Here is a 25,254-nt window from a genome sequence, read left to right on the forward strand (position 1 = left end):
AGGAGGCTAAAGCACTGGCTTTAGGAAGCACGCCCATAGGAGGAGAGTCTCCAGCATCTAAGGCTACAGAAAGAAAGAAGGCCTCGTCCAAGGCCTCGTCCATCGCCTATGGAAGCATCTTAACATCGCTCATCTAGGAGGCCGTGAAAGAGACGCAGGATGCAGAAGAGGGGGAAGGGGAGACGCCCGACAGGTCAACCCCTCATCAGTACCAAGAGAGGTCCAGCGCAAGACTGAGACCGATAAGGAAGGACAGGGGCAAGAAGAGCAATCAAGCAAAAACCAGGTCAAGGAAACCAAGAAGAAGATAGCGCAGAAGAAAAAGAAATCGAATGAAGGCCGCAGGAAGGAGAAGGAGGATTTGGAAAAAGCAAAAAGACAATCCCTCAAGGAGGCCGAGGAGAGGGAGAAGAAGAGGAAGCAGGAAGAAGAAGAAACAACAGAGCAAGTCAAGAGGGCTAAAAAGGCATCGAAACAGGAGGCTGAAAAGAGAAAAAGAGAGGAGCAGGAAGAAAAGGAGAAACTGGAGGAAGAATACAGGAAGGCCGAAAAAGAAAGACAAAGAAGAGCTGCGGAGGAAGAAGAGGAATTAAGAAGAAAGGAAGAGGAGGACTTGGCCGAGGCCACACACCGGTCCATTGAGCAACAATGCAGGGCTGATGATCCAGGAGCCTGGAGCCATCTGAGGGAAGAAGGGCCTAGCTCTAGCGCACAGGTACCAAAAGTTGCGCCGCCTGCAGTCCTAGAAGGCAAAGGCAAAGCACCCCTCCATCCTATCCCCACCCTCGTAGCACCCTCCACTAAATCCATATGCTCACCCCTAGCATCCCCACCAGCATGGAAGTTTCCAACTTTGTAGCTTGGATGCAATACTTCATCAGTAAAGAAATGGCCCAAGGGAAGAGCATAGAAACCACGGCCATGGGGCAAAAGAGGCTAGCTACGAATGCTGAGTCGAGGCAGGACCAGAAGCATCTGCGTGTGGAGGCCTCGACCACCCCCACCCATGCAACAATGACACCACCAGCTAGTTAGGACGAATACGTCGCCGAGCTACTTTCCCAATTGGAGAGGGCGAAGGAGGAAAAGAGAATGGTGGTGGCTGAGTTGGTGGCAGGGAAAGAGTCAGTAGCTGCCTTCCAACTGGAGAAAACCCACATCATAGCCATGCAACAATGACAAATTTTTGACCTCAAGCAAGAATTGAAAGCAAAGGAAGACATGGAAGAAAGCTACAAACAATGGCTTGAGGGAAAATCAAGAACTTGTGTAGTGGGAATACAAGCTCCTCTTGATGCAACATGGGAAACTGGAGGCGAAAACTGCCAACATTGAGCAAATGATGGAGGAACCAAATGCCAAAGAAGAGGAGAGAAGACAAGAGAGAGAGAAACAACGACAAGAGATCGAGTCTATGACCGATCAACTGCACCTCGAAAGGAAAAAGCATGAGAATATGAGCAGAGAACTCAGAGCCCAGGAGCAGAAGCTCGTGACCCTAGCACAGAAGCAGGGGGAGAGCATGGAAGGAATGAACAAAAGGACCAAGGAATGGGCTGTGTAGAACGAGAAATGGGTGAAGGCACTGGTGCGGCGCCTTGCTTTGGTGGAAAAAGAAAAAATCCTGGCAGAAAGCAAAGCAGATGCCGTCCATACAGCCTTCACTGCCCAGCAACAGGCCTTCCTCAACACATTACTATACACGACCCGGCCAGAGGAAAAGGAGTCGTTAGAGGTGGTGCAGAAGAAACTGAGCATCGCATGCAGGGCCCTGCATGCGGGGCTGTAGATGCCACCCAACCTGCGGAGGTTAGGTTGGGCTTAGAAGAACAACGAAAGTACCTACTATTGGCCGGCCTAACCCCCCAGGAGTTGGACGCACTCGGCTTTGAGGAAGGAGCGCAACTAGATGACCGGCAGGGGGAGGAGGCTGACATTGAATTCTTCATAAGGAGAACCAACAAAGAAATAATCCCACAACCCCCATTGCCGCATGATCAAGAACAGCAACAAATCGACCTACCCTTGGACAAACAAACCGTGCTTAGGGAGCGACAGAGGAAATTAGTTGAAGAAACTAGGAGGTAGCTAAGAGCCAAACCAATCGTGCGGCCATCCGCACCCATCCCACCATGCCCCGATGACCTCTTGGTGGGATTCCACGCGGAGTTGGGGATTTGGGAACGGCAAGAAAATGAAAATGACCCTTTCACTTTCACTTTCCTCATGCCTAACAGCCTGAGAAGGGCCCTACCAATTAAGGTAATGGAGGAGGTGATCGCGACTGGCGGCCGGCTGGGCCAAAAATGGCTGGAAGAAAGAGCGAAGACCCCCACTCTGTGGGGCATGGAGGAAGCAGAGTTTTGGCAAGACAAGGTATTCGAGATACCACACACTGTACAGGGCTACAACTGCCAACCTCTTTAGAGAAGGCGAGTATACGATATTAGCATGCTCGCCTGGATGGCGTTTTGCAACACCCTACCCTACGAGAGGAACGACCCCACATTCATGGCGTATCCTCATAGGGTAGATGTGGATTTTGTTGCCACCCTCTATGGGCGGCATGATTTTCCCATCATCTACAATTCCAATGCCGCCTCCTTCGAGCATGCCCTCTTTTTTTATTTAGGAAGCCTAAGTGATTCCTTGACACGCTTTCTCGTAGACTTCTCCTCTCCAAATCCCGCCTTTATAACAACCTATAATTACCTTAAGCTACTTAAGCTATTACTCAAGCAAGACCCGACATCACAAGAGCGTGGCTTGCCCCCCCTCTTTTTTGACCCCAATGCTATTAATAGTTGCGCCATGGCACGCCTAATGATGAGAGTTAGCCTTCTTCCCTCCTTTTGCCTAGCTCTCCTAGAAGATATGAACAACAGCCAGTTTACTAGGTGCAACCATCCCTTCCTCTCCACCACCTCTCTCCACGTCTGCATGAACCTCAAAGGGTACATGCAAAGCCGTCAATTTTTGAGCAAGTCCATCCGACCCCCTTTTCCGCCTCCATCAGATAAGGAAGATTAGGTACAGGCTATCGTTCTCCTAGTTGTGCCAAAAAAAAAAACGCGCAAGCGGATCCTTACACATGGAATACACGTGCATCCTTACACATGGAATAAACCAAACAACTCACTTCCACAACCACTCAACACCACATAAAGCACAATCACTGCAACGAGGGGTCCTCAAGTTAGGCGTGCCCAGTGGCTTTGGTCGGCCGGCTCCACTCGTAACCCCCTAGCCCTTTTTGCTTCTCCACTTCATGCCTAGGGCCCATCAAGGGCAGGGCATACCTAGGGAGGCCACTCACCTATGGTTAGACTTGTCACCCTGAGCCACTCGCACTGCACACTAAGATAGACATCCCCCTCCTTAGGTGGAGCACCACCTCCTGCCCTTCCAAGCACCACCAGCACGCCCACCCATCAACTTCAGCAGCCCCCGTCAACATCCGTTACTTCTCCAACCAACTTTATTGCCACGCTTCCATGAGCACCCGAGTCTACATGTTGCCTTGCCCTCACACGACTGCTCCACTTACTGCCTCTTCAAACACAAACAGTCGACAAGAGTGCCATGGGACTGGCACCCGTCTCGGAGGGGGGTGATGTTAACCCCAAGCCGAGAAGGCAGAAAGACGAATGAAAAAGCAGAAAGAATATGGAAAAGGAGCAAGGACACGCAAGCGGGCTCCAAAGCTAAGCCGGGGCCAAAAGCGTAGTTTTAAATAAAAGGCACCTCAAAAACTCCAAAAACTCTTGTAAAAGAGTGCCAAGTTCCCTCTTGTGCCACCTGTAAAAGAATAGTCGAATATAGGCCTAGGGCATGAAGCAAAAAGAGAGAATTAGAAAAAGGGACCTTGCCACAGAGGGGGGTGATGTTAACCCCAAGCCGAGAAGGCGGAAAGACGAATGAAAAAAGTAGAAAGAAGATGGAAAAGGAGCAAGGACACGCAGGTGGACTCCAAAGCTAAGCCGGGGCCAAAAGCGTAGTTTTAAATAAAAGGTGCCTCAAAAACTCCAAATACTCTTGTACAAGAGCACCAAGATCCCTCCTGTGCCACCTGTAAAAGAATAGTCGAATATAGGCCTAGGGCATGAAGCAAAAAGAGAGAATTAGAAAAAGGGACCTTGCCACAATGGCCGGTCATGTAAAAAAGGATGGGTGCCCATGGGGTTTTAGGATTTGTATATATAAAGTTCAAAAAGTGAATGGAAGCTCATTCTTTGGTGTGTGTCCAACAAGAGCTCTTCTCATATTCTCTTCTTATCCTCTCCTTGCTTGTGTGTGCTCTTGAGAGAGGGAGTGATTGTGAGAGTGAGGGAGGGAGTGAGTGGTGGTGAGGGATCAAGGGGGTGAAGCTCTTCACCATCTTCTCTTCTCTTCTCTTCTCTTTCCTTCTTTTGCGCGCACGGCTATGGCGGTTGGAGCTTGGAGAAGGAGGAGGCTTGAGCATGCTTGAGCTAGCATCTAGGATCGTGGAGCTACCGAAGTGTGGAAGAGAGGAGGTAACTCATATCATCATCAAGGTAAGCTCACTACACTTGTAGGATCAAGGGCGCGTCGACTATGTGAGAGGTAGCCATTAGAGCTCGCTTGGAATGCTTGAAACAATAAGCGGTCCATGGGTCTTGGCAGTTGAGCAAAAGCTCCCACACCACTGCAGACACGCACGTGCATGATGCGGAAACACAAATATCAAGCCTAATGCTGCACTCAGTGCCTAAGTTCTTGCACGTCAGTGCCTTTGAGGAAGGCACAAAGATGCATGCAATCTTGCCAGTCTTAGCTCTTGGAGATGTCACAAGAAAGGGAATCGTAGAGACACGGGGGTGGAAGTGAGTGTGCTAAGCCGCGTAGTGCTCCAAACTTGGAGTAACCCACCGATTAAGATTGCTAGGTTCAATGTCACATTGGCTAATGGAATGAAGGTAAAACTGTTGCTTGTTAAAGAATTGGCCGGTAAAGACAGCAGGATTCCAATTCTCTGTTGACTTTATAGTCATGAAGGGAGTGGACTACGACATCCTGCTAGGCTGGCCCTACGCAATGCGAGAGTCATAGAAGACTGGGGCAATGGTTTCATCTTCTTAGGCAATCGAATGGAGGCTATAAGAGTAGAGATGGACACTTGGAAGACTACGCCGGTTGACTTCGATGCCATCTCCACCATACTGAAGGGTGACAAGTCTCCTTTTCTTTCCCCCCATCTTTTCTCTCTTTTCCTTCTCTCTCTCTCTCTCTTTTAAGTTTTATATATTCTCTCTCTACAATTATCTTTGTTCCCCCCTCTCTCTCTCCTTGTTCCCATCTCTATATTTTATTTTAGTTTATTTTCTTTCATCTCCTTGCTCTCTCTCTCTCGTTTCTTTTCCCCTTTTTTCTTCTTCTTACTCTCTCTCTCTCTCTCTTCCTTCATTCTCTTTAATTTTTTCTTTTCTCTCTCTTTTAAATTTTGTATTTTTTCCTCTATAATTCTCTCTTCTTGTATTAATATTCTCTCTCTTCTTCTTCTTCTTCTTCAGCTTCTCTCTCTATCTCTTCCCCCTTTCTCATCTTTTTTTATTCTCTCTTCCTTATTTTTTTTGTTATCTTTCTCTCTCTCTTTTAAATTTTATCTTTGCTCTCTATAACTCTCTCTCTCTATGTCCCCTCCCTCTCTCTTTTAAATTTTATATTTGTTCTCTATAATTCTCTCTCTCTCTCTCTCTCTCTCTCTCTCTTTGCATTCCCTCCCCCTTTCACTTTTAAAGTATGTGACAAACTATGTCAAAAAGTTTGTGAAAAGTTTAATTGAGAGAGAGAGAGAGCTTACACTAAGGCGCTTAAAAATGTTTAATTAACAATGAATTTATTTTTAAAAGTATTTAATTAAAAATAAAAAAGAGAAAAAAATTAAATTAAAAAATTTAATGAGAGAGAGAGAGGGAGGGGCGGTTTAATTAAAAAGGGGAGGGGGAAGAGAAAGGGAGTGATTAAATGTGTGATAGAGGAGGTTTTAATTAAAAGGGGGAGGTTTGGGAAGGGGGTAAGTTTAGGGCTTCCGAATCCATGACTAAAATAATATAGTAGTCTCTCTTTCTTGCATCAAGCATAAAATTCTCTCTCTCTCTCTCTCTCTCTCTCTCTCTTTTCCTTCTCTCTCCCTCTTCTCTTTTTTTCTTTTTTTCTTCTCTTTCTCTCTCTTTAAATTTTTTATTCTCTATCTCTTTTAAATTTTATATTTTCTCTCTCTATAATTCTCTCTCTGTGTTTATATTCTCTCTCTTATTTTGCTTCTCTCTCTCTCTCTCTCTCTTCTCTCTCTCTCCTTTCTCTCTCTTTCCCCCTCTCTCTCAAAGTATGTGAAAACTGTCAAATTTTTAAAAAATGAAAGAACCTTTAAAAATGTATAATTAGAAAAGAAATCATTTTTTAAAAAATATTTAATTAAAAAATATAAAATGATGGAAAAGTTTAAATTAAAAAGTTTAATCCGAGAGAGAGAGAGAGAGAGAGAGAGAGAGAGAGAGAGAGAGAGAGAGAGATTTGATTTTTTAAAAGGAAGAAATATATGTTTGTGAAAATTTTGATTTAACTAAAAAGGGAGAGGGAAGAGAGAGAAATGATATATGATATATTGTCTACAAAAGGTCAAAATGACCTATGAGACCATGAGTTACAATCATGCATATGATGGTACGACTATATGGGCAAAATATGTAGCACACAAAGCAAAATAAGAAAGGAAACTATGGCTATGTGTAAAACATTGAGCTCTGTCTAGTAACAATGAGCTCTAGATGGTACAACCTTATGTGGGTATGGAGGGTCTAGCTTTAGCATGGACAATAATCCCTATGAAGGTGTCGTCGGTGTTTGTGTCAAGATCTGGGATGTTCAGATCGGCTAAGCTAAATGGCCCAATCAATCAATACTCCTTATTTGTTTATGTTTAGTAAGTGGGTAGAATGCCCAAAAGAGGGTTTAAACACTAATTCATAGTTGCGAAAACCCTAAATGCAAAAAGGGCGCAAACCCTAATCCTAACCCTAACCCTAATCTTGTATCTATATAAAGGTGGGAGGTCTCAGTTATATTCACCTTTTTAACACATCCATGCTACATAAGCTCTGTCAGTGGGACTACTTGAGCTTTCTATTCTATCTTTTCATTCTATCATCTTGCTTCCATTGTGTTGAGAGTGATTGAAAGAGAGTAAGAGTGTGTTAAGCGAGGAATTGAGGGAAGGTGAAGCACTTCATCATTGTCTTTCTTTGCTTGTCTTCTCTACTACCTCTTCGATTTGTTGGTATGCTTGGTGATGGATATGAAGGAGCGACGAAATTGGATTGTGTTGATCATGGAGTCATCAAACCTAAGAAGATAAGTTAGGTGAGTTTAATACAACTCGAGCAAGTCTTGTGTTCTTGCTTTCTTGGGTTGGAGAGGAGGATGCTTGGTTAGTTAGAGTGGAGTGTTGAGAGACAAGGTGAGAGATTGTCACTAATGTGAGTTCAAGCTTTTGAAACAATAGAAGTTCGTCCAAAGCTTTGATTGTTGGTGTGTTTGGCCTAACATCTCCTTTGCAAAGAAGCCAATGAGCTGCTCCTTTTGTAAAGGGCCTCGGTATCCTAGAGTAGCTATACTCTTGTGGCGCATATCACGAAGCTGTTGTATCTCAAGGAGAAAGAGGCCAAGGCATCGTTGATCGGTAAAATCCATGACTCTGGATAGTGGTCCAAATTTGTCTCTAAAGAGACCATGGAAATGGCCATGGATCTCATAATACGTTGGGCAGTGGCAGATATAATGCTCCTCTATCTCTAGCTCTAATTGACATATTTGGCATAGGTGCTTCTCTGGTGGAATGGATCTATTTATGCCAGTCTCAATCTCTAGCTGATGTGAGGAGGTGCGTAACTAGCAGATAGTACATTTGATCCCATGGGAAAGATAGATGCCCATGTATCTCGAGTGAACAATAAATCCATCATCTGTAGTACGAAGGGAATGCTCGTGCTAGAAAGCCATCTTTGTCTCTAGCTCTTGTTCTAGTACCAACCATACTTGACTAATATCCAACTAGATAAGATCCATCCTGATAATCTTGCGAATCTCTCGCTTGCTCAAATTAAGAGATGGTGCATCAAGGAAATACTGGAAGGGGGATAACTTGTCCATGCTAAAGCCATGTAGCGAGAGAGTCTACATGTGTCAGAGAGGGGAGGGATTTAATTAAAAAGGGAAGGGAAAAAGAAAGAAAGTGATTAAATGTGAGAGAGAAGGGGTTTTAATTGAAAAGAGGAGGTTTGGAAAAAAGGTAGGTTCAAAAAGCTTTTTGGAGGTTCAGAGCTTTCCCAACCTATAACCAAAATAATGTAATAATAAGAAATAATAAGATAAGATAAGATACTGTAGTGTTGCTTTCTGATATGCTGCAAGTCAGGCCCCAAAGTCTGATGAGACATGACGATGGCTGCTTGTGCCCGTGCTCGTCGTGATGCAGCACCGTGGCCAACGTTCTTGTCCAATTGCAGAGATGCAGGCAGGAGAAGAATCTATCTCATGCCAAGCAGCTGCTCGCTTACCGGCGACAGCGCCGGCTTGAGACTGACGCAGTCCTCGGCAATTACCTAGTCACAACCCTGGTGACCTGTGGGAGCTTGCCTGGTGCTCAGCAGGTCTTTGATAGCCTGCCCCTTCGCAATGAATATGCCTGGACCTCCCTCATCTCGGCCTATGCAGACTCCGATCGCCTGCAGCGTGCCCTCCTTCTGTACCAGAAAATGCAGCAGGATCATGTTCAGCCCAACGCCCTGCTCAATGCCTGCAGCAACCTGTTGTGCCTCCACAACGGCCGGCAGATCCATTCTGAGCTAGTATGCATGGGGCTGCACATAGATCTTCGCGTTGGTACCAGCATGCTGGATATGTATGCCAAATGTGGGAGCTTGCTTGATGTTCAGCACACGTTTGACTGCCTGCCACAACGCAATGAGTATTCTTGGAGTTCCCTTATCCTTGGCTATGTTGACATGGGGGATTTATCACATGCTTTCCAGGTCTTTCAGAAAATGCAAGATGACTGTGTTCAACCAAACAGTTACACTTTCGCTGCCTTGTTCAAGGCTTGTGCACAGCAGAAAGATGTGGACATGGGCTGGGCATTATATGGTGAAATAGTTCGAAAGGGTTTGGAAATGGACCTCTTCATTACTAGCACAGTGGTTGATCTATATGCGAAATGTGGCTTGCTCATGGATGCATAACAAGTGTTTGATAACCTCCCAGTCCGTGAAGTAGTTTTGTGGAATGCATTGCTTGCAGGGTATGCTGAGCATGGGCTTGCAGAAGAAGCACTCTCTTGTTTCAAAAACATGCAGCTAGAAGGTGTGTATCCAGATGATGTCACATTCCCTTCCACCTTGAAAGCTTGTGCTAGCATGGCAGTATTGGCAACAGGTCAAAATGTACATGCTGAGATAACAAAAAGGTAGGGATGTTATATCATGGACTGCAATGATAAATGCATATGGTGAAAATCATGAGAGTAATATGGCTGTACAATGTTTCATGGACATGCAAGAACAGGGTGTGAAGCCAAATGCTACAACGTTCCTATGTGTTCTTGGTGCATGTAGCCATGCAAGCCTGGTTCTTAAAGGCCGAGATTATTTCAAGGTGATGACAGAAGAACATGGAATTGACCCAACAGCAGATCATTATGCGTGTATGGTTGACCTTCTGGCACGATCTGGACATCTTTATGAGGCACAGAGATATATCGAGACCATGCAATGTCTGCCATCTGAAGACGTCCTAAGAACTTTGTTGAGCGCTTGTAAAATTCATGGGGAAGTAGAACTAGCATTGAGATGCTTTCAACAGCTTGTTTTCTTGAATCAAGATGATGCTTCTGTGTACTTAATAATGGCCGACATTTATGCCAGTGCTGGCATCTGGGTTGATGCAGAGAGAATGCAAAACATGAGAATGAATGCAGGGGCAAAGAAGAAACCTGCAAATGCAGTTATAGAATTGAATAGAAAATGTCATGAGTTTGTTATTGGAGACATCCCAGTTAGGGATATCTCACCGATGCTAGAAACCTTGTTTGAAAATTTGAATTCACATGTGAAGCTTGAAGGTAATATTCCAAATCTAGATCTGGTGCTGATGCAAAGTTCTTACCAATAAAGTAGCAAATTTTGTAAACTTTGTAGCTTAGCATTGCCTGTAAATCTGGATGTCGTATGTATATGAATACAATTTGGACGAGATGTGTGATCTGTTGCTGTCATCATGTGGGGTAGCCTGATGTCCTTTTTTAAGAGTGTGGTCCTTTGCTGAAATTGCAGGCTTGTTAATGACATGGGGATCAGCTGTTATAACTTCAATCTGATGAAACTCATGAGCATACTTCATCATCATCTCTATTTCCATCTCCAATGTCAAACTCTGGTGGATCATCATTTGTCATAGTTTATCTGCTTGGCCTGATAAACATAGGAGGATCAATGGCATGTCCACAACCGTCCTGGGACGGTACGGTCAATCATATTTGTCTTTTTGTCGGGTAAACATTGCTTCATGAAATGAGTCTTAGCATGGAAATTTGTTTGTTTTGTATGCATAGTCATTCCTGTATGCAACACAATTAAGCTTGTTCATTTCAACATAGAAATGTAGAATGTAGCCTCACAAAGCCTGCGTGATGAATACACGCTATAAACTTGCTATTATTATATGTGCAAATGTTGGAAAACTCCACATTACTACAACCAGGCATGCCTTCTGTAGTACAATGTTTTAGGTCCACTCCCATTCTCGCTCATCAAATAACAAAAAAGGTGGGCCACTACTACAAACAGCTGTTCCATATGAAACAATCACAAAACAGATGGTGCTCTCAACAAAATCCAAGAGGTGAATTATTGAGAGAAGCACCACATATATGGGTGTGTAACTTCACAGAAGCACCGTTTTGTGTGCATAATGGCCGTTCTTCTCTGTCCCACTTAACTGCGAGTGTTAGAACTGTATACATTGGTAATGGACAAGATGGAAGATCACAGTCACATCGTGTGAGGTGCGCCTGGACTAGTACTTCATGCAATTCAATACCTATTTAGTGAAGGTACTAGGTTGTCGTGAAGGTGAACTAATCCAGGATGCATTTTGGCTGATATTCACAAAGTCAAATGAGGGTAAACAACTCAATGGTCCTATTTTGGCTTCAGGTGTACAAAGTGACATGAGTTTTTCATGATCAAGCAATTTGACCTAAAATGATTTGCCGAGCATTGAATGATTGCCTTTAGTACCAATACATTATCGTCAATCATCAAAGAACTACTTAGAATCAATATGTGAATCTTTCATGCAAATGGCTTCTATACTTGGGCTCACTCAGCATAACCTAAAATAAGCGCATTCCATGACACAGAATTCCGAACAGGTAGCCTAGCAAACGAATCATAGGCTTCAACAAGTGAACCACATTTGGCATACATGTCTACCATAGTGCTACCAATTGTGATATCACCTTCAAAACCCCTTTCAGCAATCTTAGCGTGTAGCAGTTGACCTTGTTCTAGAGCTCCAACCATGGCACAAGCCTTCAAGTAGCACACGAATGAGAGATCATCTGGAGGAATTTCTTCAAGCTGCATCTCAACAAGACATCTAAACGCTCCATCGACCAGACCATGCTCAGCAAGTCCTACAATGAGAGCATTCCACGAGACTACATCACGGACAGGAAGCTTGTGAAGCACTTGCTGTGCATCGACGAGCGCACTGCATTTACCATACATGCCCACCAATGTATTGCCAATAAAGGCGTCACCTTCCAGGCCCATCTTGATTATGTCAGCATGGATTCGCCGGCCGATTTCTGCTTCTTCTGGGCCATGGGTGCAGCCTTTCAGCAGACCTACCAAGGTGTAAGTGCTAGGGTTGACACAGTCAGCATGCATTCGGTGATAGAGTTGGAAGGCTTGTTGTGATTCTCCACAGTCCATGTAACCTGAGATAAGAGAAGTCCACGAGCGCTCGTGGCGGCTGAGAAGACGATCGAATACATGGTGTGCATCGGCCAAGGCGCCGCATTCCACCAGCAGAGGGACCAGGTAGTTGCCAAAGACACTGTGGGAATCCAGCCTGTGGGTGCGCAGGTAGGCATGCAATTGCCTGGCATGAGGCAGATTCTTCTTCTGCCTGCATTTCTTGATAAGGTCGATGAGCCTCTCCCCGACAGGGAGCTCGGCCATCCATTGCAACAGATCCCAGTGATGGTAGACATGTATGCCAAATGTGGTTCACTTGTTGAAGCCTATGATTCGTTTGCTAGGCTACCTGTTCGGAATTCTGTGTCATGGAATGCGCTTATTTTAGGTTATGCTGAACTTGGGCTTGGTGACAGAGCACTCAGTTGTTTCAAACAAATGCAGCTAGAAGGGGTAAGCCCTGATGATATAACATACCCTTGCAGCTTGAAGGCATGTGGGATTGTAAAGACTGTGGAAACAGGCCAAGGTATACACACAGAGATTGTCAAAAGAGGTTTTGACAAAGATCTTTTGGTTTTTAACACAACAATAGATATGTATGGAAAATGTGGTGCACATCCTGAAGCGCAGAAACTGTTTGATCGAATGCCAATACAAGGGTCATTTGCTTGGACTGCGTTGATATCAGCATATGCCGAACATGGACTGGCTGAAGAAGCTATGAAGTGCTTTCAACAAATGCAGCTAGAGAGTGTGCCTCTAAGTCCTGTGGCATTTGCTTGCAGCATAAAAGCATGTGGCCTCACTGGAGCTCTTGATATCGGCCAAGAGCTACACTCTGAGATAGTTATGAAAGGGCTGGAAACAGATTCTTTTGTGGGCAACACCCTGCTGGATATGTATGGTAAATGTGGTTTGCTTCTAGAAGGGCAAAAAACATTTGCCAAGCTGCTCAGTAGGGATGTTATATCATGGACTGCAATGATAAATGCATATGGTGAAAATCATGAGAGTAATATGGCTGTACAATGTTTCATGGACATGCAAGAACAGGGTGTGAAGCCAAATGCTACAACGTTCCTATGTGTTCTTGGTGCATGTAGCCATGCAAGCCTGGTTCTTAAAGGCCGAGATTATTTCAAGGTGATGACAGAAGAACATGGAATTGACCCAACAGCAGATCATTATGCGTGTATGGTTGACCTTCTGGCACGATCTGGACATCTTTATGAGGCACAGAGATATATCGAGACCATGCAATGTCTGCCATCTGAAGATGTCCTAAGAACTTTGTTGAGCGCTTGTAAAATTCATGGGGAAGTAGAACTAGCATTGAGATGCTTTCAACAGCTTGTTTTCTTGAATCAAGATGATGCTTCTGTGTACTTAATAATGGCCGACATTTATGCCAGTGCTGGCATCTGGGTTGATGCAGAGAGAATGCAAAACATGAGAATGAATGCAGGGGCAAAGAAGAAACCTGCAAATGCAGTTATAGAATTGAATAGAAAATGTCATGAGTTTGTTATTGGAGACATCCCAGTTAGGGATATCTCACCGATGCTAGAAACCTTGTTTGAAAATTTGAATTCACATGTGAAGCTTGAAGGTAATATTCCAAATCTAGATCTGGTGCTGATGCAAAGTTCTTACCAATAAAGTAGCAAATTTTGTAAACTTTGTAGCTTAGCATTGCCTGTAAATCTGGATGTCGTATGTATATGAATACAATTTGGACGAGATGTGTGATCTGTTGCTGTCATCATGTGGGGTAGCCTGATGTCCTTTTTTAAGAGTGTGGTCCTTTGCTGAAATTGCAGGCTTGTTAATGACATGGGGATCAGCTGTTATAACTTCAATCTGATGAAACTCATGAGCATACTTCATCATCATCTCTATTTCCATCTCCAATGTCAAACTCTGGTGGATCATCATTTGTCATAGTTTATCTGCTTGGCCTGATAAACATAGGAGGATCAATGGCATGTCCACAACCGTCCTGGGACGGTACGGTCAATCATATTTGTCTTTTTGTCGGGTAAACATTGCTTCATGAAATGAGTCTTAGCATGGAAATTTGTTTGTTTTGTATGCATAGTCATTCCTGTATGCAACACAATTAAGCTTGTTCATTTCAACATAGAAATGTAGAATGTAGCCTCACAAAGCCTGCGTGATGAATACACGCTATAAACTTGCTATTATTATATGTGCAAATGTTGGAAAACTCCACATTACTACAACCAGGCATGCCTTCTGTAGTACAATGTTTTAGGTCCACTCCCATTCTCGCTCATCAAATAACAAAAAAGGTGGGCCACTACTACAAACAGCTGTTCCATATGAAACAATCACAAAACAGATGGTGCTCTCAACAAAATCCAAGAGGTGAATTATTGAGAGAAGCACCACATATATGGGTGTGTAACTTCACAGAAGCACCGTTTTGTGTGCATAATGGCCGTTCTTCTCTGTCCCACTTAACTGCGAGTGTTAGAACTGTATACATTGGTAATGGACAAGATGGAAGATCACAGTCACATCGTGTGAGGTGCGCCTGGACTAGTACTTCATGCAATTCAATACCTATTTAGTGAAGGTACTAGGTTGTCGTGAAGGTGAACTAATCCAGGATGCATTTTGGCTGATATTCACAAAGTCAAATGAGGGTAAACAACTCAATGGTCCTATTTTGGCTTCAGGTGTACAAAGTGACATGAGTTTTTCATGATCAAGCAATTTGACCTAAAATGATTTGCCGAGCATTGAATGATTGCCTTTAGTACCAATACATTATCGTCAATCATCAAAGAACTACTTAGAATCAATATGTGAATCTTTCATGCAAATGGCTTCTATACTTGGGCTGACTCAGCATAACCTAAAATAAGCGCATTCCATGACACAGAATTCCGAACAGGTAGCCTAGCAAACGAATCATAGGCTTCAACAAGTGAACCACATTTGGCATACATGTCTACCATAGTGCTACCAATTGTGATATCACCTTCAAAACCCCTTTCAGCAATCTTAGCGTGTAGCAGTTGACCTTGTTCTAGAGCTCCAACCATGGCACAAGCCTTCAAGCAGCACACGAATGAGAGATCATCTGGAGGAATTTCTTCAAGCTGCATCTCAACAAGACATCTAAACGCTCCATCGACCAGACCATGCTCAGCAAGTCCTACAATGAGAGCATTCCACGAGACTACATCACGGACAGGAAGCTTGTGAAGCACTTGCTGTGCATCGACGAGCGCACTGCATTTACCATACATGCCCACCAATGTATTGCCAATAAAGGCGTCACCTTCCAGGCCCATCTTGATTATGTCAGCATGGATTCGCCGGCCGATTTCTGCTTCTTCTGGGCCATGGGTGCAGCCTTTCAGCAGAGCTACCAAGGTGTAAGTGCTAGGGTTGACACAGTCAGCATGCATTCGGTGATAGAGTTGGAAGGATTGTTGTGATTCTCCACAGTCCATGTAACCTGAGATAAGAGAAGTCCACGAGCGCTCGTGGCGGCTGAGAAGACGATCGAATACATGGTGTGCATCGGCCAAGGCGCCGCATTCCACCAGCAGAGGGACCAGGTAGTTGCCAAAGACACTGTGGGAATCCAGCCTGTGGGTGCGCAGGTAGGCATGCAATTGCCTGGCATGAGGCAGATTCTTCTTCTGCCTGCATTTCTTGATAAGGTCGATGAGCCTCTCCCCGACAGGGAGCTCGGCCATCCATTGCAACAGATCCCAGTGATGGTAGACATGTATGCCAAATGTGGTTCACTTGTTGAAGCCTATGATTCGTTTGCTAGGCTACCTGTTCGGAATTCTGTGTCATGGAATGCGCTTATTTTAGGTTATGCTGAACTTGGGCTTGGTGACAGAGCACTCAGTTGTTTCAAACAAATGCAGCTAGAAGGGGTAAGCCCTGATGATATAACATACCCTTGCAGCTTGAAGGCATGTGGGATTGTAAAGACTGTGGAAACAGGCCAAGGTATACACACAGAGATTGTCAAAAGAGGTTTTGACAAAGATCTTTTGGTTTTTAACACAACAATAGATATGTATGGAAAATGTGGTGCACATCCTGAAGCGCAGAAACTGTTTGATCGAATGCCAATACAAGGGTCATTTGCTTGGACTGCGTTGATATCAGCATATGCCGAACATGGACTGGCTGAAGAAGCTATGAAGTGCTTTCAACAAATGCAGCTAGAGAGTGTGCCTCTAAGTCCTGTGGCATTTGCTTGCAGCATAAAAGCATGTGGCCTCACTGGAGCTCTTGATATCGGCCAAGAGCTACACTCTGAGATAGTTATGAAAGGGCTGGAAACAGATTCTTTTGTGGGCAACACCCTGCTGGATATGTATGGTAAATGTGGTTTGCTTCTAGAAGGGCAAAAAACATTTGCCAAGCTGCTCAGTAGGGATGTTATATCATGGACTGCAATGATAAATGCATATGGTGAAAATCATGAGAGTAATATGGCTGTACAATGTTTCATGGACATGCAAGAACAGGGTGTGAAGCCAAATGCTACAACGTTCCTATGTGTTCTTGGTGCATGTAGCCATGCAAGCCTGGTTCTTAAAGGCCGAGATTATTTCAAGGTGATGACAGAAGAACATGGAATTGACCCAACAGCAGATCATTATGCGTGTATGGTTGACCTTCTGGCACGATCTGGACATCTTTATGAGGCACAGAGATATATCGAGACCATGCAATGTCTGCCATCTGAAGATGTCCTAAGAACTTTGTTGAGCGCTTGTAAAATTCATGGGGAAGTAGAACTAGCATTGAGATGCTTTCAACAGCTTGTTTTCTTGAATCAAGATGATGCTTCTGTGTACTTAATAATGGCCGACATTTATGCCAGTGCTGGCATCTGGGTTGATGCAGAGAGAATGCAAAACATGAGAATGAATGCAGGGGCAAAGAAGAAACCTGCAAATGCAGTTATAGAATTGAATAGAAAATGTCATGAGTTTGTTATTGGAGACATCCCAGTTAGGGATATCTCACCGATGCTAGAAACCTTGTTTGAAAATTTGAATTCACATGTGAAGCTTGAAGGTAATATTCCAAATCTAGATCTGGTGCTGATGCAAAGTTCTTACCAATAAAGTAGCAAATTTTGTAAACTTTGTAGCTTAGCATTGCCTGTAAATCTGGATGTCGTATGTATATGAATACAATTTGGACGAGATGTGTGATCTGTTGCTGTCATCATGTGGGGTAGCCTGATGTCCTTTTTTAAGAGTGTGGTCCTTTGCTGAAATTGCAGGCTTGTTAATGACATGGGGATCAGCTGTTATAACTTCAATCTGATGAAACTCATGAGCATACTTCATCATCATCTCTATTTCCATCTCCAATGTCAAACTCTGGTGGATCATCATTTGTCATAGTTTATCTGCTTGGCCTGATAAACATAGGAGGATCAATGGCATGTCCACAACCGTCCTGGGACGGTACGGTCAATCATATTTGTCTTTTTGTCGGGTAAACATTGCTTCATGAAATGAGTCTTAGCATGGAAATTTGTTTGTTTTGTATGCATAGTCATTCCTGTATGCAACACAATTAAGCTTGTTCATTTCAACATAGAAATGTAGAATGTAGCCTCACAAAGCCTGCGTGATGAATACACGCTATAAACTTGCTATTATTATATGTGCAAATGTTGGAAAACTCCACATTACTACAACCAGGCATGCCTTCTGTAGTACAATGTTTTAGGTCCACTCCCATTCTCGCTCATCAAATAACAAAAAAGGTGGGCCACTACTACAAACAGCTGTTCCATATGAAACAATCACAAAACAGATGGTGCTCTCAACAAAATCCAAGAGGTGAATTATTGAGAGAAGCACCACATATATGGGTGTGTAACTTCACAGAAGCACCGTTTTGTGTGCATAATGGCCGTTCTTCTCTGTCCCACTTAACTGCGAGTGTTAGAACTGTATACATTGGTAATGGACAAGATGGAAGATCACAGTCACATCGTGTGAGGTGCGCCTGGACTAGTACTTCATGCAATTCAATACCTATTTAGTGAAGGTACTAGGTTGTCGTGAAGGTGAACTAATCCAGGATGCATTTTGGCTGATATTCACAAAGTCAAATGAGGGTAAACAACTCAATGGTCCTATTTTGGCTTCAGGTGTACAAAGTGACATGAGTTTTTCATGATCAAGCAATTTGACCTAAAATGATTTGCCGAGCATTGAATGATTGCCTTTAGTACCAATACATTATCGTCAATCATCAAAGAACTACTTAGAATCAATATGTGAATCTTTCATGCAAATGGCTTCTATACTTGGGCTCACTCAGCATAACCTAAAATAAGCGCATTCCATGACACAGAATTCCGAACAGGTAGCCTAGCAAACGAATCATAGGCTTCAACAAGTGAACCACATTTGGCATACATGTCTACCATAGTGCTACCAATTGTGATATCACCTTCAAAACCCCTTTCAGCAATCTTAGCGTGTAGCAGTTGACCTTGTTCTAGAGCTCCAACCATGGCACAAGCCTTCAAGCAGCACACGAATGAGAGATCATCTGGAGGAATTTCTTCAAGCTGCATCTCAACAAGACATCTAAACGCTCCATCGACCAGACCATGCTCAGCAAGTCCTACAATGAGAGCATTCCACGAGACTACATCACGGACAGGAAGCTTGTGAAGCACTTGCTGTGCATCGACGAGCGCACTGCATTTACCATACATGCCCACCAATGTATTGCCAATAAAGGCGTCACCTTCCAGGCCCATCTTGATTATGTCAGCATGGATTCGCCGGCCGATTTCTGCTTCTTCTGGGCCATGGGTGCAGCCTTTCAGCAGACCTACCAAGGTGTAAGTGCTAGGGTTGACACAGTCAGCATGCATTCGGTGATAGAGTTGGAAGGCTTGTTGTGATTCTCCACAGTCCATGTAACCTGAGATAAGAGAAGTCCACGAGCGCTCGTGGCGGCTGAGAAGACGATCGAATACATGGTGTGCATCGGCCAAGGCGCCGCATTCCACCAGCAGAGGGACCAGGTAGTTGCCAAAGACACTGTGGGAATCCAGCCTGTGGGTGCGCAGGTAGGCATGCAATTGCCTGGCATGAGGCAGATTCTTCTTCTGCCTGCATTTCTTGATAAGGTCGATGAGCCTCTCCCCGACAGGGAGCTCGGCCATCCATTGCAACAGATCCCAGTGATGGTAGACATGTATGCCAAATGTGGTTCACTTGTTGAAGCCTATGATTCGTTTGCTAGGCTACCTGTTCGGAATTCTGTGTCATGGAATGCGCTTATTTTAGGTTATGCTGAACTTGGGCTTGGTGACAGAGCACTCAGTTGTTTCAAACAAATGCAGCTAGAAGGGGTAAGCCCTGATGATATAACATACCCTTGCAGCTTGAAGGCATGTGGGATTGTAAAGACTGTGGAAACAGGCCAAGGTATACACACAGAGATTGTCAAAAGAGGTTTTGACAAAGATCTTTTGGTTTTTAACACAACAATAGATATGTATGGAAAATGTGGTGCACATCCTGAAGCGCAGAAACTGTTTGATCGAATGCCAATACAAGGGTCATTTGCTTGGACTGCGTTGATATCAGCATATGCCGAACATGGACTGGCTGAAGAAGCTATGAAGTGCTTTCAACAAATGCAGCTAGAGAGTGTGCCTCTAAGTCCTGTGGCATTTGCTTGCAGCATAAAAGCATGTGGCCTCACTGGAGCTCTTGATATCGGCCAAGAGCTACACTCTGAGATAGTTATGAAAGGGCTGGAAACAGATTCTTTTGTGGGCAACACCCTGCTGGATATGTATGGTAAATGTGGTTTGCTTCTAGAAGGGCAAAAAACATTTGCCAAGCTGCTCAGTAGGGATGTTATATCATGGACTGCAATGATAAATGCATATGGTGAAAATCATGAGAGTAATATGGCTGTACAATGTTTCATGGACATGCAAGAACAGGGTGTGAAGCCAAATGCTACAACGTTCCTATGTGTTCTTGGTGCATGTAGCCATGCAAGCCTGGTTCTTAAAGGCCGAGATTATTTCAAGGTGATGACAGAAGAACATGGAATTGACCCAACAGCAGATCATTATGCGTGTATGGTTGACCTTCTGGCACGATCTGGACATCTTTATGAGGCACAGAGATATATCGAGACCATGCAATGTCTGCCATCTGAAGATGTCCTAAGAACTTTGTTGAGCGCTTGTAAAATTCATGGGGAAGTAGAACTAGCATTGAGATGCTTTCAACAGCTTGTTTTCTTGAATCAAGATGATGCTTCTGTGTACTTAATAATGGCCGACATTTATGCCAGTGCTGGCATCTGGGTTGATGCAGAGAGAATGCAAAACATGAGAATGAATGCAGGGGCAAAGAAGAAACCTGCAAATGCAGTTATAGAATTGAATAGAAAATGTCATGAGTTTGTTATTGGAGACATCCCAGTTAGGGATATCTCACCGATGCTAGAAACCTTGTTTGAAAATTTGAATTCACATGTGAAGCTTGAAGGTAATATTCCAAATCTAGATCTGGTGCTGATGCAAAGTTCTTACCAATAAAGTAGCAAATTTTGTAAACTTTGTAGCTTAGCATTGCCTGTAAATCTGGATGTCGTATGTATATGAATACAATTTGGACGAGATGTGTGATCTGTTGCTGTCATCATGTGGGGTAGCCTGATGTCCTTTTTTAAGAGTGTGGTCCTTTGCTGAAATTGCAGGCTTGTTAATGACATGGGGATCAGCTGTTATAACTTCAATCTGATGAAACTCATGAGCATACTTCATCATCATCTCTATTTCCATCTCCAATGTCAAACTCTGGTGGATCATCATTTGTCATAGTTTATCTGCTTGGCCTGATAAACATAGGAGGATCAATGGCATGTCCACAACCGTCCTGGGACGGTACGGTCAATCATATTTGTCTTTTTGTCGGGTAAACATTGCTTCATGAAATGAGTCTTAGCATGGAAATTTGTTTGTTTTGTATGCATAGTCATTCCTGTATGCAACACAATTAATCTTGTTCATTTCAACATAGAAATGTAGAATGTAGCCTCACAAAGCCTGCGTGATGAATACACGCTATAAACTTGCTATTATTATATGTGCAAATGTTGGAAAACTCCACATTACTACAACCAGGCATGCCTTCTGTAGTACAATGTTTTAGGTCCACTCCCATTCTCGCTCATCAAATAACAAAAAAGGTGGGCCACTACTACAAACAGCTGTTCCATATGAAACAATCACAAAACAGATGGTGCTCTCAACAAAATCCAAGAGGTGAATTATTGAGAGAAGCACCACATATATGGGTGTGTAACTTCACAGAAGCACCGTTTTGTGTGCATAATGGCCGTTCTTCTCTGTCCCACTTAACTGCGAGTGTTAGAACTGTATACCTTGGTAATGGACAAGATGGAAGATCACAGTCACATCGTGTGAGGTGCGCCTGGACTAGTACTTCATGCAATTCAATACCTATTTAGTGAAGGTACTAGGTTGTCGTGAAGGTGAACTAATCCAGGATGCATTTTGGCTGATATTCACAAAGTCAAATGAGGGTAAACAACTCAATGGTCCTATTTTGGCTTCAGGTGTACAAAGTGACATGAGTTTTTCATGATCAAGCAATTTGACCTAAAATGATTTGCCGAGCATTGAATGATTGCCTTTAGTACCAATACATTATCGTCAATCATCAAAGAACTACTTAGAATCAATATGTGAATCTTTCATGCAAATGGCTTCTATACTTGGGCTCACGCAGCAGATAGAATTTAGCATGGCGAAAATTGAATTATGAATGGAAACCATACTAGGACATTGCTAGATGTGACCTGATAAAGTTGTCAGTTTTGGGTCTGCTTTGGGACACTTAACGTGAAAAATATTTAGGTACATGGGATGTTGAGCTAAAATATGCATTACTTGTTGATAAGCCTCTTAAACAGTCCCAAAACACACTAAAAATGCTAATTTAGAGAAATCCTATAATGGGGAGTGGTTCGAGAGAGTTCAGTGGAAACCCTAAAACGGGGAGCGGTTCGAGAGAGTTTAGTGGAAACCCTAATTTTTGGGGTGCCCTTCCACATCTTCCACATCTAAAAATAGACAGGTTGTCCCCATTCAGCCATTATCCTTGTTTCCAGGTTACACCAGCCCACACACCCTCTGTTGCTGTTGGCGCCCAGTTTCCAGCCTGTAGCCCACCTCCATCTGTTGTCCAGCCATCATCGATTGCAGCCACATTATCTTCAGCCTATCCATTGCTGTAGTGATAGCTCTCAGCTGCTGACGACTGCTCCAGACTACTGTTCAGCCTGTTGTTGAGCTTGCTGTTCAGCCTGCTGTCCATTATCTCTAGGATTAGCCAGCCTGTGTTTTCAGCATTGCAGGCCCTGACACTCTCAAACACTATTTTAGCCTGCTGTTTACAACAGAATGTGCATAATTTCCAGTCTCTGATCGGTGGTATACTGTTGCGTTTACCAATTTTCAGCCTCCAGACTGCTGCATTTTGGTGACCAACCTGTTGCCATTAACTATTTCGCACTCCTACACTCCGATTGGTGGTCACAGACTTGGGATTCGTCTTCGATGGATGTCACGCTCCAACATTGCTCTGCCCTTGAGCACACTGTACACTCTTACATTCATTTACAACATTTATTCACTTCAGAGTTGTGCTCTCTCTCTCCCTTCTTCTGTTTGTGTTTGAGTTTTGAGTTTTGGGTTTAGGGTTTGAGTTTTTGAGTTTTGTGTTTAGGGTTTGAGTTTTGTCCTTTGTGTTTGTGTCTGTCTCTTTGTGTTTCTGTCGTGGTTATACACTCTGTGTCCTCAGTGCAAACCCTAGTAGTTTCCTTCACATGGGATAGGAAATGTAGAAATGGTTAGGATACAAGGAATCCAAAAGTAGGAGGCTTCTTTAGCTAAGAAATCAAAGAGGATAAATAGTACAAGAAGAATGTCTTTAGTGGTACAATTCTTAAAACAGAGTACAAGAAGAAAAAGATCATTGAGCTTATTGGTCTTGTGAAGGGCAAGTTTCCTCACTTTATAAGAGAAGGGAGTTCAAGCCTTACTTGTCACTTGGTGGATTCTAGACGGGTTGGTTCTCAATAGACAATGTGGAGTGGAGAGACGGAGACTTCAAGTCCAAGGGAATTTCAAGGAATGTGAGAGATTGAGAGGAAAGAATGAGTGGAAACGAGGAAGAATCCCACTAGCTTGATTGCAAGCACATAGATACAAACCTCTCACTCAATTATGGGGTAAAAGACTCACAATTCTGTTGCTTAGTATGTGCAGATATAGAAATACATTTGGCTTTCCCTCACTTTGTCCTATTTAGCATACAACTAGAGTGGGAAGCAATGGGTGTTAAAACAAATTATCAAAACAAGGCTGCATGAGAGTGTGCTTCAACATTGCTGTAAAGGAAAGCACACACATGATTATTACCATTTTCTTTTGTGCCCTTTGGTGTGGAAAAACTTGTCCCTATTGTCTACTATTTGGCACGATGTAGTTGGCATGTCACTATGTCCCTTTGATTGGTTCTTTGCTCAACCCAAATACCCTTCTCTGGCACCACATATAAAGATTCTATTTCCATTCCTCCATTTTTGGAAAATTTGAGATGCCTTTGTTTTTGATTTTGCACCTAGGGTGCAAACTCACCTCACCAAGTTGAAAGGTCTCCTACATTGGTAGTGAGACCTTATTTAGACACATCTCCTTTCCAGGGAGGACTTGGTCTCTTGGCACAGGGTTGCATTCCGTGTATGTACATTATGTTTTGTATGGTCCCTTACCATACATCCATCTTGTACGGTACTATACAGTTTGCTTGCATTCAAACTACACAAAAAAAAAGTCTATTCAAAATGTCAGATGGTGCACTTTTTAAAAATTTTGCCCATTTTTTGAGTTGTTACACATTCAGACTTTCTCTTCTTTCACACTCCTCCCTCTTTCATACTCCTTTCTCTCCTCTTTTCCCTCATCTCAGCCCTTATAAAAGGGCAGCCCTGTCTCCCCATCTCACCACATAGATCAACCTCCATATTGATCAATCTCCCTCTCTTGAGCTCAAGCCACTATTTTCTTGAATCACCCTACTCTCTCTCTCTCTCTCCCTCTCCCTCTCCCTCTCCCTCTCCCTCTCCCTCTCCCTCACCTTCTCTTCCACCTATCCCTATCCCTCTCCCTCTCCCTATTGCTCTTCCTCTTCTGCTTTCTCTCCCTCTCCCTCTCTCTCCCCCTTTCTCACCTTCCCTTCCTCTCCTCTCCCACATTCTCTCTCCCCCTCTCCCTCTCTCTCACTTTCAAGTTTCATTTGTACACATTATATCCTCTACCTCTCCCTCTCCCTTTCTCTCAGATCCTTCCTCTCCCTCTCCTCCTTTCTTCTTCTCCATAATGCCTAGGCCTCTTCATGATCCATCTTTAAGATGGACATTTTATATGTGTGTAGTTGATTTTATATGTATTTTTTAAATAAAAGTACCACGCAACTATTTCATTCTTAAAATTTTTGTATATGTTTCATACCATACATATTCGCATATTGAACGTATCGTACCAAATGTACGAAACCACCTTGCCTTAGCATACAACAATCTTTGTTGCTTCTTTGTCGTGAGTTTTGGACTCTTTTAGTTAACTGACCTCCTTGCACAATGGCCTAGAGCCATCTTTCATCTTGTTATCTTGTAATCTTGTACTTTTTTTGTAATAAATAAAATTACATACTATAAGTACGAGAGAGAGAGAGAGAGAGAGAGAGAGAGAGAGAGAGAGAGAGAGAGAGAGAGAGAGAGAGAGTTATTTACAGAAGGCTAAAACAGCCTATGAGACCTAAGGATATTGGACAACTGTGATGATATCTCATTTTAGATACAACTAAAAGTATGGTCAAAGTATGACTAAATCAAACTGTAAGTTATAGAGTTTTATAGCTATAGTGAAAAGCTAAGGAAAGTAAGGAGCTGAGAGAAGAAAAGTTCCTAGAAATGAAATGGAGACTGAAAAATGATATATCATCATGTTTATGCAATGTGCGAGGCTTGCACTTGGCCTCCCAATCTACCCATATAATCTACTATCTCCTTAATGTAGAGATTGAACAACGAGCATGCTTGCTTAGTCCAATGGTAATGGTTGCTCTAAGTCCTCTAGGTGCTCATGCTCTGATTGCCA

General features: G+C 43.3%; 3 protein-coding genes and 1 pseudogene across 7 annotated transcripts; 2 read left to right on the forward strand and 2 right to left on the reverse strand.

The window, feature by feature from the left end:
- Positions 1-8,489: 8,489 nt before the first annotated feature.
- On the forward strand, positions 8,490-13,762 carry LOC148034930 (pentatricopeptide repeat-containing protein At3g03580-like; annotated as a pseudogene).
- LOC148034931 (pentatricopeptide repeat-containing protein CRR2, chloroplastic-like) lies at positions 9,465-21,806 on the forward strand. 5 transcript variants are annotated; one of them, XR_015691132.1, is made up of 5 exons: positions 9,465-10,135; positions 10,347-10,533; positions 13,820-17,081; positions 17,293-17,479; positions 20,766-21,806. XR_015691132.1 is itself a non-coding variant. In XM_087679875.1 (5 exons), exons 4-5 carry the CDS (start codon positions 19,018-19,020, stop codon positions 20,807-20,809), a joined length of 1,581 nt encoding a protein of 526 aa, XP_087536001.1. In that variant the 5' UTR covers positions 9,465-10,135; positions 10,347-10,533; positions 13,820-14,006; positions 17,293-19,017; the 3' UTR covers positions 20,810-21,806. The 5 variants fall into 5 exon arrangements, 4 of the variants coding, with proteins under 4 accessions (XP_087536001.1, XP_087535998.1, XP_087536000.1 ...); XM_087679875.1 differs by having other exon boundaries at positions 13,820-14,006; positions 17,293-20,554; XM_087679872.1 differs by lacking the exon at positions 20,766-21,806 and having other exon boundaries at positions 13,820-14,006; positions 17,293-20,708.
- On the reverse strand, positions 14,855-15,484 carry LOC148034932 (pentatricopeptide repeat-containing protein At1g50270-like). Its single transcript, XM_087680735.1, has one exon. It carries the CDS (start codon positions 15,482-15,484, stop codon positions 14,855-14,857), a length of 630 nt encoding a protein of 209 aa, XP_087536861.1.
- Positions 18,340-18,957, reverse strand: LOC148034933 (pentatricopeptide repeat-containing protein At1g50270-like). Its single transcript, XM_087680736.1, has one exon. The coding sequence runs from the start codon at positions 18,955-18,957 to the stop codon at positions 18,340-18,342; it is 618 nt and encodes a 205-aa protein (XP_087536862.1).
- Positions 21,807-25,254: the final 3,448 nt, after the last annotated feature.

Source organism: Lygodium microphyllum, chromosome 6 (assembly GCF_053477565.2).
Source record: "Lygodium microphyllum isolate KBCC chromosome 6, Lygodium_microphyllum_v1.1.10, whole genome shotgun sequence".
NCBI lineage: Eukaryota > Viridiplantae > Streptophyta > Polypodiopsida > Schizaeales > Lygodiaceae > Lygodium > Lygodium microphyllum.